Genomic DNA, 16,205 nt, shown 5'->3' with positions numbered 1-16,205 from the left:
AGCCCCAATCCCATCAGCCCCAATCCCGTTAGTCCATTAGCCCCGTTCCCATTAAACCCAATCCCATCAGCCCCAATCCCATTAGTCCATTAGCCCCAATCCCATTAGTCCATTAGCCCCAATCCCATTAGTCCATTAGCCCCAATCCCATTAGTCCATTAGCCCCAATCCCATCAGCCCCAATCCCGTTAGTCCATCAGCCCCAATCCCATTAGCCCCAAACCCACTCTCTCTGCATCTGACACAAAGTTCCAAATTTTCCAAGCTTGCTGCCTAACCCTGTCGAACAGCGCTCTCTGCTGTACACACCTCAACTCGAATTCCCGTCGGCAAACATAAAGTCTCAATTGACCACATCCCTTTAAGGACATGTTAACCACCCCAGCAGAGGGAGACACTGTTTTCGAAATTTCCACGAAAATAAAAATTGTTTAATATCAAACAAAAAATAAAAAATATAATTGAATGAAATATATAAAAAGAAAAACCAGTCTCAAGGATTACTGATCTCTGCTAGTTTTGGTAGAGGATCATAAATGTAGAACTCCCCCCCCCCCAACCCCATTGGAAGAATCCATTAACTATCGCTCAGAATTATTAGCGGCTGCACCATTCCATATTATGGGGGGGATGAATAGTGCTAAGGAAACTAAATAAACATACATTCTTAAATATCTCAAATTACTTAAAATGTTCAATTCGACAATCTAAGCTCTCATTATTATTAACATAAAAGAATTAGGCGATTTTCTGCAGTAAATTAGATTATGAACCACTCTCCAGTTCTGAATAATGGACTAGTCGGACCCCTGGGACAGTCTCACTCTGAGCTGCGATGGGGGGGGGGAGAGGCTGTTGTAATGAATCTGAACAAGATGTTGTCGAGCTTTGGGAACAGGTGCCATTGAATTAACGACACTGGAAATAGATTGTACAGTTTTCTCAGGGAAGTTGCGCTGGTTTTAAACATTGAATTTGTTGAGAGTGGGGGGGGGAATAGATTCGAACCCCCCCCCCCCCTTTGTGTGTAATGGAACAGTCGGGTGAGAGGTCGTGCTGCACGTGGGTTGCCTGGGGAACGGGGCCTGGGCCTTCCCTCAGGCAGCGGGGCTGATGGCGATGGCGAGGCAACGGTGGGAGGTGTCCGACAGTGAGGCGGAGAGTGAGGCCGAAACCCCCGACACACCGCCGGGCACAGGAGGGCGGAGCGGCGAGACGGCAGGTGAGGGGCGGGGCTCAGCTGAAGGAGGCTCCTCCCCCGGGTACAGACAGACCTCATCCCCCCCCCCCCCCCCTCATCCCCGGGTACAGATAGATCCCCCTCCCCCAAGGTTCAGACAGCCCCCCCCCCCCCCCAGGTACAGACAGATTCCCCCCCCCCCCAGGTACAGACAGATCCCCCTCCCCCCCTCATCCCCGGGTACAGAGAGACCGACCCCCGCCCCCAAGGTTCAGACAGCCCCCCCCCCCCCCAGGTACAGACAGACCTCATACCCCTCCCCTCATCCCCGGGTACAGAGAGACCGACCCCCTCCCCCAAGGTTCAGACAGCTCCCCCCCCCCCCCCCCTGGTACAGACAGATTTCCCCCCTCCCCCAGGTACAGACAGATTTCCCCCCTCCCCCAGGTACAGACAGATTTCCCCCCCCCCCCCAGGTACAGACAGATTTCCCCCCCCCCCCAGGTACAGACAGATTCCCCCCCCCCCCAGGTACAGACAGATTCCCCCCCCCCCCCCAGGTACAGACAGACCCCCCCCCCCCCACCCCGGTACAGACAGATTTCCCCCCCCAGGTACAGACAGATTTCCCCCCCCCCCCAGGTACAGACAGATTTCCCCCCTCCCCCAGGTACAGACAGATTTCCCCCCCCCCCCAGGTACAGACAGATTTCCCCCCCCCCCCCAGGTACAGACAGATTTCCCCCCCCCCCCCCAGGTACAGACAGATTTCCCCCCTCCCCCAGGTACAGACAGATTTCCCCCCCCCCCCCCAGGTACAGACAGACCCCCCCCCCCACCCCGGTACAGACACATCCTACATCAGGAATGTCCAAACTGTCCTGGGTCCTGGGGCACTGCGGTTAAGATTTCACCCCCTGATCCCACTAATTCCCAGATATTCCAAGCTGCCGCTGCTGCCAGATCTCGGGGTTCTGGTTTAGGATTTACCCATCAATGAGACAACAGCCCTTTCTAAGCCCACAAACTTCAAAGACAATCTAATGAATAAAACACTCCGTATTAGTAGGGGCTTCCCAGGAGGTTGTATTTGTGGGTGGGGGTTCCTGGGAATGTCTCAGTATTCCTGGGAGTGTGCTGATATTTGCCGGGAATCACATGCCCATTTTCCTGTTTAATTCCACATTTTAGTTTTAACTTGGGAAGAGCTTATCATAAATTATTTTTTGTTGTCTTCTGTATATTTTTGTTTCGGTGCATTCTGGAATGTGTTTCCTGATTGATTTAACGGAATTCGAGGGGCCACAAAGAATATTGAGAAATAAACCAGGACTTGCGTGACAAGAGATTTTAATTTGCCTGCTTCCATCAGGAAAACTGGAGAACCCCAGCAAAAATTCACCCCCATTAAGTCAGGACCAAGTGTGGTGTTCAAATGAAGTACGGGGTTAGAAACCGGGGATAACTAGACCAGGGCAGGCAGATATAATCCTGTCCTCATTTTAATATCCTTATTTTTATATTTCCACTTAAAAATTCCTACATCCACATTTATAACGGAAACTGCCTATGTAAACATCACGCTGTAATTGTGCTTTCCCGCCTTTGTGGCACTGGCACTTCACTGACTTCAGCCATCTTGCTGCTGTGAAGCTGGTTCGAGTGAGTCCAGCAAAAATCAGAAGCCATTAAACTTTGGTGTGTTTTTTTTATTATTCGTTCATGGGATGTGGGCGTCGCTGGCGAGGCCAGCATTTATTGCCCATCCCTAATTGCCCTTGAGAAGGTGGCGGTGAGCCGCCTTCTTGAACCGCTGCAGTCCGTGTGGTGAAGGTTCTCCCACAGTGCTGTTAGGAAGGGAGTTCCAGGATTTTGACCCAGCGACGATGAAGGAACAGCGATATATTTCCAAGTCGGGATGGTGTGTGACTTGGAGGGGAACGTGCAGGTGGTGTTGTTCCCATGTACCTGCTGCCCTTGTCCTTCTAGGTGGTAGAGGTCGCGGGTTTGGGAGGGGCTGTCGAAGAAGCCTTGGCGAGTTGCTGCGAGTTTAGTTTGACTTGGACGGTTCTGGGTTCAAACCTCACTCCGGGGCTAATGGAGGCTGATACAGTGCAGCACCAAGGTGCCGGCCTTCATTAAACCGAAGGACTGTGTCCACCTGCTGTGGTCATTAAAGGTCCTGTGACACTGTTCAAAGCAGAGCCAAGGGTTCTCCCGGTGTCCTGGCCACTGGTTCTAGGCGGGAGGGATACAACCCGTGGGTTGGGGCAGTTGTAAGACAATGAAGAACTTGTTGTGAGTCCGCTTTGCTCTCCTGTGTTTTCAGGGCCTGGTAAGATGACGAAGTTCGAGTGCCCGCCGGATTTTACGCCGTGCCCGCGCTCAGCGTCCCGCGATCTCACGCTGGAGAAAGTAAACGACCCCTCCACCGAGCTCTGGCTCATCAAAGCCCCTGCGGACTTCGATCCCCAGAGGTGAGCGTCCTGGGAGATTGGGGAGGTGAACATTTACACCTGTGGGTGGGAGACTGTGCTTTCAAAACTAAAGACGACTCTTCCCTCTCTAGGAGTGCCAAAGTTTCCTGTACTCCTAATCTCCAACCTCCTCCCCCCATCTTCTGACGGCATTGATTTGTGCAAGGCACAGGTCAATGGTTGCTACGCAGCCTTCTGGTACCTTACGTGCGAGCACTGGAACAGGTCATTCAACTGTGCGGGTCATCACCGCTGAGTCTAACCCTGACCCCTTCTCAACATTTCGCACTTGTAAACAATTTTACAACACCAAGTTATAGTCCAACGATTTTATTTTTAATCCCACAAGCTTTCGGGGGTTTCGCACAGTCTTGCTTCTCAGGTGTCACTGCATAATGATTCAAAGCAGGGACCCAGACTGATTTTTATTCCCCCTCCCTAACCCAGGGGTTCTGGGACTCTGTGTTGTGCTCCTAGCCCTGCTCAGTACCACACCAGGCAGGTGAGTCCAAGGCAGAGAGATTTTGAAAATTATAAAGGGTTTAATAAGAACATAAGAAATAGGAGCAGGAGTAGGCCAATCAGCCCTTCGAGCCTGCTCCGCCATTCAATAAGATCATGGCTGATCTGATCCTAACCTCAAATCTAAATTCATGTCCAATTTCCTGCCCGCTCCCCGTAACCCCTAATTCCCTTTACTTCTAGGAAACTGTCTATTTCTGTTTTAAATTTATTTAATGATGTAGCTTCCACAGCTTCCTGGGGCAGCAAATTCCACAGACGAATAGGGTGAGTAGTTGAAGGCCATTTCCTTTGGTTGGGGACAATTATCATCAATTTAACTGAGTGAGGAGAGAGGTTAAAAGAAATATCTTTATGCAGGGGGTTGTTGGAATGTTTTGCACAGAACAGTTGAGGCAGAGACCCCTGCATTTTTTAAGGGAAGAGCAAATAAACATTTGAAGCAGTGGAAGATATGGGGTGAGAGCAGGGCAGTAGGGATTACTCTAGCAAAGAGTTGTCACAGAAATGATGGGCTGAATGACCTCCTCTGTACTGCAAACCTCCAGTTCTATCAGGCTTTGCTATGATGCCCCTCGCCGTCAAATATTGTCCCAGGCTCAGACACTAAGAAAGGCTACTTATGGGGAAAGGGTTGACTAAAAAATTGAGGCACGTTGAACTCTTTGGGCAGCACTCTCGCCTCTGAATCAGGAGGTTGTGGGTTCAAGTCCCACTCCAGAAACCTGAGCACATAATCCAGGCTGACACTCCCAGTGCAGTACTGAGGCCCCGTTTGCCCCTCAGGTGGACGTAAAAGATCCCACGGCTACTACTTGGAAGAAGAGCGGGGGAGGTCTCCCTGGTGTCCTGGGCCAATAGTTAAACTGTAACCAACATCACTAAAACAGATTATCTGGTCATTATCTCATTGCTGTTTGTGGGACCTTGCTGTGCGCAAATTGGCTGCCATATTTCTTACATTAGAACAGTGACTACACTTCAAAAAGTACTTCATTGGCTGTAAAGAGCTTTGCGACATCCTGAGATTGTGAAAGGTGTGATATAAATCAAGTCCTTTCTTATCCCAGCAAGGTTCGCTGCGAGAGGCCAATTATGGGACGTTGTTCTATTTGCACTTGGGCCTAACTGGGCTGGGCTTGATCTCTTTTTAATAATTTTCCATTTCAGTTTCTCTGGAAGGAAGATCCCGTTGGTCGGTTTTCAGACGCTCAAGTCCAAGACATGCAGAGACAGACTTTACAACGTGTTCGGTACAGACAGCGGAACAGGAGGCGTCTGCCTCGTCCTCCCCTCCGAGGCGGCAGGCCGAGCGGCCAGCTGCCCACCGTTTGCCGGCTGCATTAACATCGGGGAGAGCTGGGAGGACACGAGTGACGGCGGCCAGCCTCACTCCATCCCCGCTAGCCCGGCGCCCAGCATCCCGGAGGGCTTGAAGCTGAGGTTCCGGCCTTTTGGCGCAGCCCCGCCTGGGCGGTCGCCGAGGAAACGGCCGGAGCCTGGCGACGAGGGGGGCCCCGGCACCAAGAGGAGGAAGAGGATGGAAGAAAAGACGGTGGTCGACGGTTGCAAGGCTCTCCTAGAAACCGCGGACCCTGAAGCACCGGGCGATGTTCGGAAAAAGAAGAAAAAGAGGAGCAAAGAGCCGGAGGAGGAGGACGAACACTCCGATAGAGGAGCAACAACCCCAGAACATGGAAAGCGGAAGAAGAGGAGGAAAGGCGAGGCCGGAGAGATCCCACGGACCCCGCCCCGTGAGATGGACCTGGGTCACAAGAAGAAAAAGAAGAAAAAAGATAAGTATTAATCTGACAGGAACTCCCGGGGACATAAACTGTTCGAAACTATTACACCTCCCAAGTGGTTTACGCTCAAGGTTATTGATCGTTGCATCCTATTGAAATACATGGGGCTGTGCTGACACCAGCTTCCCTGTCAGATGTTCCTATGTATATTTGAGAGAATGTGTCTCCCTCTCCGAAGGCTTTTTGTCTGAATGTGTATTTTCTGACGCTGTATAAGATTTCACATTGAAACAGACCCTTATTTCTGTTGTTGATACGCCAGCTCGCTGTTCTGCGCCCAGCCCTGCGTCTCATTGACCCTGAATTCTCGACGTGAACCTCCTTTCAGAGACTGCTGAGCCTGTCCTAACGTCATCTGTTCACATAGCGAAAAGAATTTGCTTTTTAAAAAAAAATGTATTTTTTAATAAAACTTGACTTCTGGTACGGATGTAAATTGGGAATTTGCCCATTTGGCACTGTGGGGTCTGACCGAGGTGACTCTCGCTGGGCTCCAGTTTCACTGGGGGGAGGGACCCCTCCAATACCTCAGCCGAGTGGCCGTTTTCTGAAGGCGAGGGTTACTGAACCAAGGCAGGTTGATTGGAATTCAGATACAGATCAGCCACAACCTAATTGAATGACTGAATAGGCTCGAGGGGCTGAATGTCCTGCCTTTTCCTGTGTAAGCCGAGATGCCTTTGTGTTTTGGGCTATTTGGGAAGGGAGGGGGGTATTGCAGCCACACCCAATCCCGACCCCACCTGATGGCTTCTACACACGTTTCAGCGAGGGTCACTTGAAAGCGAAAGGGAGCATGAATGTTGACTGATGTTTTTCTCCCTAACCCGAGGCCATTGAGGTATGTTGGTTTTAATGTTTCCCGCCTCTCTTACGATGACCAAACATATCGGATTCCATTTTCGTTGCAAAGGATTTGTATGCTGTTTTTGCGATTGCCTCCTCTTGATTCCATCCATTTTTTTCATGGAAACTGTAAATTGGTACCTTACCCCAGTGTGTTGATATTGGACAATACCACTGGCTGAGCTTTTTGTTCACAAGCTGCAAATAAGTTTCAATCCCCGTTCCCATTAAACGTAAGAAACAGGAGCAAGAGTAGGCTATACACTGCTCGAGCCTGCTCTGCCGTTCAGTCAGATCATGGCTGATCTTCGACCTCAATTCCAATTTCCTGCCCGATCCCCGTATCCTTTGATTCCCTTAGAGTCCAAAAATCTATCGATCTCAGTCTTGAATATACTCCACTATCGAGCCTTGGTTCAGATGAGATAACTCAGCACAGAGCAGAGATCAATCCTCGGGGCCTCCTTGATCAGTATGACTCAGGGTTTGCTGTATGTGCCACCCAGTATACGATGTACATGAGATCGCAGCCAACAGGGTTGGCCAAATGAACTGCAGGTTTATATGAGGTGGAGGGTGCCTCTCATTAAGCATCTCACAAGACAGGAGGCGGTGAAGAATCCCACTGAGCCCAATCAACAGTCACTCCCCTCCCAATCTCAGCATCCAGCACTCTCTTCAATGACTCCCATGATTGTTGTCTTCATTGCCCTACTCATAAATCCATTTTATGAAGAACTTTTGTGAGATCGATCCTAAATTTGCCTTTCCTTTGGTCCGTAAACTATAGAGTTTCAAAGCAGCAGCTCTGCAATTCACCTCTGGCTGCCCGTCACGTCTAGACGCACCATAATCAGACAGGCGTGCTGGTGTCTGTAGCCCAGGTGGGTTCATCTGTAGTGTCGACAGACAATTCCCCTCCCCTCAGGTACCTTACAAAGTACTGTAAATCCTGGTGTACAGATCCCAACTTCACTTATTTTTATGGAATACTTATTTGGGGGGAGGGGTCAATTTTTTGTGCTCATCAAGGTGAGGACGGTCATTGCTGGGCAGCTGCTGCTTCTGCCCACTCGGCACCTCAAGTGTGGACGTCAAACCATCCCCCCGGGTCAGATGCAGCTCCTTTTTGCACTCGTGAAACTTACGCCTCGTGTTCAATGGATCGTTTCACCCCCCGAAATCTCACCAGCATGAAAACTGCCCCAGTGTCCCAGACGGCCCCGGGGTGAGACAGTAGGATCCACACTACAACAAAGATCCTCACAGCCGGGTCCCGTTCCCCGACTGTCACTTATGTCACACTAGCTGCAACGTGCATTCCGCGTTACAGATCTAGAACCTCTTCAGACACTACCAGTAACCGATAAAATGCACACAGTTTGGACCAGGGTCTATTACTGTTCTATACAGAGACAAAGCTCTCCAAACTCACCTTGGTGTCAACAAGGGGGGAGGGCAGTAAAGCTCCAACCAGACCCCTAAGATTGGTTACAAAATTATTTTATTTCTGATATTCTAATTGGTACAAGTAAAAGTGATACAAGCAGATGAAACTGGTTAGGATTTACTGCACCCGACAGCATGAGGGAGGTGGATTAGCATCAGTAACACAGGGTGCTGGGGGAGAGGGGTTACTGAGCGACAGTGTGAGGGAGGTGGATTAACATCAGTAGAGATACAGTCAGTAACACACGGGGCTGGGGGGAAGGGTTACTGATTGACAGTGCGAGGGAGGTGGATTAACATCAGTAGACAGTTAGGGTTCTACATACAAGAAGGTACTGAGCCCAACAGTGAGAGAGCGCTGGATTAACATCGGTCAAGATTCAGTCAGTTAGACAGGGCGCTGTCTGGGAGGAGTTAGACAGTCTGACAGTGCAAGGAGTTGGATTATCAGTAGAACCACAGTTGCTTAATGCGGGGAGTACAGTATCAGAAAGGAGTATTAAGCCCATCAGTGTGAGGGAGCTGGATTACTAGGGTGCGGCCAGTCTTTAAAACCCAGGGGAAGGGGCGTAGTGCTGGACATTGTCACAGTTGAAAGAAGACGACGAGGTGAATCAAAAAATCGGGGCTGAGCAATTCCCAATTTGGCTTCTCCAAGCCGTTCCCTGCTGAGGTCACCCAACATACTTTGCTCAAAAAGATAAAAAGGACCAAAAGGAATGTCGACCAATAGTTAAGAATTTTTCTTTTAATTATAGGAACATTGACTGCAAAACCCTCCGATTAACAGTAACAGAATTCAAGACTACAAAAATCAATTCTATAAATTACTCTTTTCAAAACCCAATCTGCTGGATTTCAAATCAACGCCAGAGTTTCGATATAATTAGCTCCGCGTCCCACGCAAATGACCGTGTATCCAGATCAGATGACCCCTAGCTGTGGCACTCTGCCCCCTCTTTCCCCGAAGTGCGCTGACTCCTTGCTGGGGTACGGGTTCCCTGGGTCCTGACTGCTCTCCACTACCTCACTCAAGTGGCCATGGTGTGCAAGTCTAGGCAGAGGGTGTGGGTGAGTTTGTTCGAGTGTGTATGGGGCACGTAGGAAGAGGGGGTTTCAACCCTGTCCTGGTTTGACTACTGCGTCTTTTAATTTTCTAATTCCCACCACCACCACCCCCCTCCAACCCGAGAGTTTCCAATCCTGCTCAAGGTTTAGTGACTCCTGCTTTTGCAGACTGGGGTTAAAAAAAATACTGGACCAGACCCGGGATAGGAGGACCAGGATCACGAACTGTAGAGGGCAGCAAAAACAAGGGCTGCTGTACTGACGTGTCTGCTCCTGCCGGAGGTACTTCTGCCTGAAGGGGTGGTTGCAGACGTGGCACGAGACGGGGAGGGAGAAGGGGGTAGTCCTGCCTGCCCTCCGGCTCCACCCTGGCACTTCCACCGTCTGGGTCCGTTGTCTCCAGTAAATGGCGTCTCTAGGAGGTTCTGGGCTCTCCCGTCCCAGAGTCTGACCCAGCTTCCCTGTCCCTCCGCCCCCGACGGGAGTCAATGCACAGTGATGGGGAATGGAAACGCTGGCTGAATTTAGCCCTCCCCTAACCCAATGGTCAACTACAGCACCCCCCCACCCCCCCCAACAGCTAACTCAGCAACAAACCGGGAAATCGAACCTGGGATCTGCCTGGTCTGTTTGGCTCAGTTGCACACTGGAAGTGGCAACGGAAGATTCCGGATTACAAAGAGGGCTTGTCTGTGGGGAAAAAAAAAATAAACCTTTCGGAATCAATCCTCGTCTCTTTGGCTACCCGCTGGTTCTGTATCGAGCAGCTTCTTCATCCAGCAGCTGGCGGCGTGCGTCGCCATCTCCTTCTTCAACCGGAATTTCTCCCCGCACCCTCGGCAGGGGTAAAGGTGACTCTCCAGGTGCCTTGTGAGTTCCTCCTCGTTGCGTAAGATCTCAAAACACACCTGGCAGATGGCCTGGCCCTCGGTCAGGTGGCAGGCCACGTGGCGCAGGTGGTTGTTCTTCCGGTAGCTGCCCTGCCCGCAGAACTGGCACTCGTACCTGGCTTTGCCGGTGTGCATGGCCAGGTGCAGCCGCAGCTCGCGCTGCCGCAGGAATTCCCGCCCGCAGGTCTGGCAGGGGAACTGCTTCCCCTTGCCGTGGGTGGCCACGTGCTCCGTCAGGTGCCCTCGCCGGATGAAGCCTTTCTCGCAGATGCTGCAGAAGTGCTTACGGGGCACGTTGCGTTTCCTCGCCCCGGCGACACGGTGCTGCTTCCTCTCCACGCCCTGCGCAAAGTGCGGGGCACAGGTGGGCTTGCTGCGCCCTCTCCCCCTCCCCCTCCCGCCGCTGACCACCTCCGCCTGCTCCCGGAGCGCCCTCTGCCTGCGGGAGTCGCCGGGCGAGCCGCGTAGCGAGGAGCGGGTCGCCACTCCGTTCGCCCTCCCCCCCCGGGCGGCACCCAGCTGGCTCGTGGCGTGTTGGCCCGCGGCGCCCGCCGGCCACTCCCCGGAGGGGCGGCAGCCCTCGCACGCCCGGCAGCGGTACGCCTTCCCCGAGTGCCGGGCCGCGTGCCGGGTGTAGCGCTCCTCCGACTTAAAGGCGATGCCGCAGACGTGGCAGGTTAGCCGGGTGTCCGGCAGCGCCACCGCCCCGGCGCCCTCGTCCTCACTCGGCTCCGTCCGCGCCGACCCCTCGCAGGCGCTGTCAGCCTCCAGGCTGCTGTCGGAGCTGCTGAAGGAGCCGTCGTCCGAGGCGTTCTCCAGAACCAGGTCGTCGTCGCCAGGGAACCTCACCTCTCCCTCCTCCAGCTCGTAATCCTCCGCCTCGCAATCCTCCGCCTCGCAGCCGCGGAGCAACAGGACAGGCGGCCCTTCCTCCTCCGCCTCCTCCAGCTTTGGCTTCTTCAGGTCAGGGCCCAAGTCCTTGCTGGCTCCTTCCCGCACCTTCCCGCAGGTTTGGCCGGTCGGGCAGTCGTCGCCCCCCACCCTCTCTGCCGGCTCCGCCTCTTGCTTGACCTCGTGAGCCGCCAGTTTCTCCGCCTTCTCCTCCTGGCGGTGCCCCCCATCCGCGTAGCCCTCTCCGCACCCGCAGACGTGCTCCTGCAGCTGCTGGCTGCCATCGAAGACCAGGCCGCAGAGCAAGCAACGGAAAGGCTGCTGCGCGTGAAGCTGCAGGTGGTCCCTCAGACGCCAGTGCTCGTCGAATCCCAGGCCGCAGAGGCGGCAGAGGAAGCTCCGTGACTCCGCGGCGTCCTCGGGGGTTTCGGCCTTGACGGTGACCGAGGCCGGGTGATTTTGGCCAAGGCTCGGCTCCAGGGCCTCCCCGGCCGCCTCGTTCTCCCGGCAGAGCTGGACGCCAAAGACCAGCTGGTTGGTTTCCTCAGACCCCAAGGCGGCAGGGACCCTCTCCTCGCTCTCCCACTCTCCCACCGTCACCGTCCTGAAAAACCGGGGGGCGTTATAAAGCTTCAGGAAGTTGAGCGAGGCTCTGAACCGCTCGGGGTCGGCTGGGGATGACTTCAGGCGTCCGGTGTACATCAGCTGCAGGATCAGGTCGAAATGGTCGGGGCTGACAGCCTGGGAGCTGAGGCTGAGCTGCGAGGTCTCCGCCGGCTGGTTGACGAAGAGCTTGTGGAAGTACGAGCTGCAGGCGGCCAGGACTACCCGGTGGGCCCGGAAGTAGACGTCGCCCACGGCGATGGAGCAGTCGCACAGGAAGCCGTATTCCAGCTGGGAGCACAGCTGCTGCAGGACGTGGTCGCTGTGGCTGATTGGCTGCATCCTGTCCGCAACGGCAACTTCCCTGGAAAACAGACCAGCGAGGGCAACAGTTAAATACTTCCCCCAAAAGATCAAGTCTTCGACCACAGGCTAGGAGAGGGAGGGTAATACAGCTGGTTACCCCTTTAGGGCCTCCAACAACTTGCGTTTACATAGCGCCTTTAACTTCCCAAGGCGCTTCGCAGGGGCGATTATCAGACAATAATTGGCACCGAGCCATGTAAGGAGACAGGTAAGAGGTAGGTTTTAAGGAGCGTCTTAAAGGAGGAGAGAGAGGTGGAGAGGATTAGGGAGGGAATTCCAGAGCTTAGGGCCTAGGCAGCTGAAGGCACGGCCGCCGATGTTGTAGCGATGGAAATCGGGGATGCGCAAGAGGCCAGGACTGGAGGAGCGCCGAGATCTCGGAGGGTTGTAGGGCTGCGGGTGGTTACAGAGATAGGGAGGGGGGACGAGGCCGGGGAGGGATTTGAAAACAAAGATGAGAATTTAAAAATCGAGATGTTGCCAGACCGGGAGCCGATGTAGGTCAACGAGACACAAGGGTGAGGGATAAACGGGACTTGGTGCGAGTTAGGTTACAGCCAGCAGAGTTTTGGATGAGCTCAAGTTTACTTTCCCCAATACAAATATTTCCTGTTAAGACCACAGGCTGAGAGAGAGAGAGTGGTACAACTGGTTACCCCTCTAGGGCCTGGAATTAAATCTAGCCCAGACTGCTGCTGAAAGCCGTTGTTAGCTGTAAGGGCAACACGTGAAATGAGTTTAGCCAGTCTCACCCTAGTTCCAAGTAGGTGCAAATCTCTTGCACAAAACTACCCCAAATTTACAGCTTACAATCCACATGCAAACATCTCAGAAGTCATTAACCATAGAACAAATAATTTAAGATTAATTTAAATAATTTAATAAGGGCACAGATTTAAGATAATTGGCAAATAAGCCAGGGAGAGGTGACAAGAAATTGTTTTACGCAGCGAGTTGTGATGATCTGGAATGCACTGCCTGAAAGGGCGGTGGAAGCAGATTCAATAATAACTTTCAAAAGGGAATTAGATAAATACTTGAAAAGGGAAAATTTGCAGGGCTATGGGGAAAAAGCAGGGTTAATTTTTAAAAATTTGTTCATGGGATGTGGGCATCGCTGGCGAGGCCAGCATTTATTGCCCATCCCTAATTGCCCCTTGAGAAGGTGGTGGTGAGCCACCTTCTTGAACCGCTGCAGTCCGTGTGGTGTAGTTTCTCCCACAGTGCTGTTAGGAAGGGAGTTCCAGGATTTTGACCCAGCGATGATGAAGGAATGGCGATATATTTCCAAGTCAGGATGGTGTGAGACTTGGAGGGGAACGTGCAGGTGGTGTTGTTCCCATGTACCTGCTGGTCTTGTCCTTCTAGGTGGTAGAGGTCGCGGGTTTGGGAGGTGCTGTCGAAGAAGCCTTGGCGAGTTGCTGCAGTGCATCCTGTGGATGGTATACACTGCAGCCACAGAGCACCAGTGGTGAAGGGAGTGAATGTTTAGGGTGGTGGATGGGGTGCCAATCAAGCGGGCTGGTTTGTCCAGGGTGGTGTCGAGCTTTTTGAGTGTTGTTGGAGCTGCACTCATCCAGGTAAGTGGAGAGTATTCCATCACACTCCTGATTTGTGCCTTGTAGATGGTGGAAAGGCTTTGGGGAGTCAGGAGGTGAGTCACTCGCCGCAGAATACCCAGCCTCTGACCTGCTCTTGTAGCCACAGTATTTATGTGACTGGTCCACAATTGGATAGCTCTTTCAAAAAGCCAGTACAGGCATGATGGGCCTACCTTCTGTGCTGTACGATTCTATAACTCTTCACAAGAGGGAAGAGGTGAACACAAGAGCAGAATTTGGAGGGATTCAGACGGCGAAAAGGAAGAATAAGAAAGGCCAGAGAGAGTGGTTTATTGGACATTTCTGAAGGCTGGGAGAGGTTACGAGGCAAAGAGATTTTTCTCGAAAAGCATTGCTCAGGCCAGGGGTGTGGGGTCATCTAATTGGATGAAACTTTTGCAGCATCAACCTCTCTTGTAATCTCGATTTATATTTTAAATTATTATAAAGGTTTCTAGAAAAGGGATTCTTGAGGACAGGATCCGGTTTCGCAGTGATTTCCCTCCCCCTCCTCCCCTAGTTGAGTACCCTGACCACACTCTCTTTCTAGGCTCACACATGAAGATCAGCCACCTGGGCAATAAGACTTGCATTAATATAGCATCTCATCACATCTCTCAGTAACTTCACACACTGTCAGTTACTATGAACTGCATTCTCTATTATGTAGGCAAATATGGCAGCCATTTTTGTGCAAAGCATGATCCCACAAACAGCACTGAGCTGAAGAGCTGGTCACGCTGCTTTTGGGGGTTTTGCTTAAGGGAGAAGTGTTGCTGATATCACCAGAGGAAAACCACCCCCGCTCCCCCCACTCTTCAAGTAATGCCTTTTGATCATTAACATCCACAGGTACAGGCAGGTAGGGCCTTGGTTTGATATCTCATCTGAAGAGGAAATGAGGGAGAGGGGGGAAATGGCAAGGGGATTAAATGAGGGCGAGGAGGAAATGGGTTGCCAACTGTGATTGGACGTATTCCTGGAGGTTTCATCACATGACCCCCATCGCCAAACATCCCCCCCACTCTCCCGCCATTGGTCGCCTGATCGTACCCAATGGGAAAGCGAACACACTCTGTTACCTGATAGTTGAGAATCAGTCAGTCAAACAGCCTCTTTTCTCCTCCATCTCTAATATTTTTATAACTAATAAGCAAAAATGTTCAGAGAAAATAAAGATACATTTTTTTTAAATGCCCCTACGATTTGTTCTCCTGGGGGTTGCTCGCAGCAGTGACCCACACATTAATCTTCAATTTCTGGAGACTCCAGGACAATCCTGGAGGGTTGGCAACCCTTAGAGGAGTGGGTCCCTGGGGTACATTAGGATTTGGGGGAGCGGGGGGGGGGAGAAGAGTCTAGCTGTCGGATCCCAACCCCAGGACACAAATTACTAAAGGCCGATGATTAAAGAAAGGACTGAGCCCCTGCCTGCAGGGACAGGGAGAGGGAGAGGAGGAAGCACCGAGTGACGATGCCCAGTGCCAATAACACGCTGCAACAACCGCGCCCCCCGCCTCACCTCCTCCTTGTAAAACTGCATTAACCCCGTTTGCATCGTGGGGCGTGGGGAATATGCAGACCGGGCAATCGGCCCATCCACACGGTGCAAGCGCGACCTCGCCATGATTTTAGGGTAATTTTGGTTTTTGTTTCCAGTTTTGCAAAACAAAAAGGTCTATATTTTTGCAGCCTCCTCTACCCAACCTGGCGCTTTGGATACATAATTGCAATTAAAAACACACACAGAAAAAAATATATTTTTTTGAATCAATTTTGCCCCAAAATCGCAACTCACCGAAAACCCGCTCAAAAAACTGATACTCGAGCGCTGGAAGTTGCTACTCGCCGAGCGACCGCGCATGCGCCTCGAGACCTGCCCGCACCAACCTTCCATGCACTTCCGGTCACTCTCCAGCCCCGCCCCCCGCGCACTGCGCGGTGCGTTCTGGGAGTTGTAGTTCCCCCCCCTCCTCCTGCTGGGGTGGTGCCAAGAGTTGACCTGTACCCCTCTTTCCGCACCAGCCCTCCTCTCGTCCTTACCTTGACCGTGACCTGTCTCCCCTCCGAGGCCCTCCAGCGTCGGACCGTGGATCATTACCCCGTGCGTTTGCCCTCCTCCAATTCTGGCCTCTTGCCCATCCCCCCGATTTCCATCGCCCCCCCACCCATTGGCGGCCGTGCCTTCAGCTGCCTGGGCCCCCAAGCTCTGGAATTCCCTCCCTAAACCTCTCCGCCTCTCTCTCCTCCTTTAAGACGCTCCTTAAAACCCACCTCTTTGACCAAGCTGTCCTAATAAAGGTGCTATATAAATGCAATTGTTGTTGTGGGAGAAAGGAATAGAAGGATATGCTGATAGGGTTGGATGAAGTAGGGAGGGAGGAGCTCGTGTGGAGCATAAACACCGGCATGGACCAGTGGGGCCGAATGGCCTGTTTCTGTGCTGTACCGAATTGTAACCTCAGATTTCAGTCATGTGATCAAAGGCGAAATATATTCCAGTGAGT

At 52.4% G+C, this 16,205-nt stretch overlaps 2 protein-coding genes across 2 annotated transcripts; one reads left to right on the top strand and one right to left on the bottom strand.

Moving 5' to 3' along the window:
* The first annotated feature begins 1,029 nt into the window (after positions 1-1,029).
* polr1g (RNA polymerase I subunit G) lies at positions 1,030-6,410 on the top strand. Its single transcript, XM_067974851.1, has 3 exons — positions 1,030-1,222; positions 3,510-3,657; positions 5,350-6,410. The coding sequence occupies exons 1-3, from the start codon at positions 1,114-1,116 to the stop codon at positions 5,984-5,986; spliced, it is 894 nt and encodes a 297-aa protein (XP_067830952.1). The 5' UTR covers positions 1,030-1,113; the 3' UTR covers positions 5,987-6,410.
* A 2,599-nt stretch (positions 6,411-9,009) lies between these two features.
* Positions 9,010-15,579, bottom strand: LOC137305913 (zinc finger and BTB domain-containing protein 1-like). Its single transcript, XM_067974850.1, has 2 exons — positions 15,497-15,579; positions 9,010-12,095 (listed from the first exon to the last, which is right to left on the bottom strand). The coding sequence occupies exon 2, from the start codon at positions 12,071-12,073 to the stop codon at positions 10,070-10,072; it is 2,004 nt and encodes a 667-aa protein (XP_067830951.1). The 5' UTR covers positions 12,074-12,095; positions 15,497-15,579; the 3' UTR covers positions 9,010-10,069.
* Between the last annotated feature and the right edge of the window lie 626 nt (positions 15,580-16,205).

Source organism: Heptranchias perlo, chromosome 41, assembly GCF_035084215.1.
Source record: "Heptranchias perlo isolate sHepPer1 chromosome 41, sHepPer1.hap1, whole genome shotgun sequence".
Taxonomy (NCBI): domain Eukaryota; kingdom Metazoa; phylum Chordata; class Chondrichthyes; order Hexanchiformes; family Hexanchidae; genus Heptranchias; species Heptranchias perlo.
This window is presented reverse-complemented; position numbering and strand designations above follow the sequence as displayed.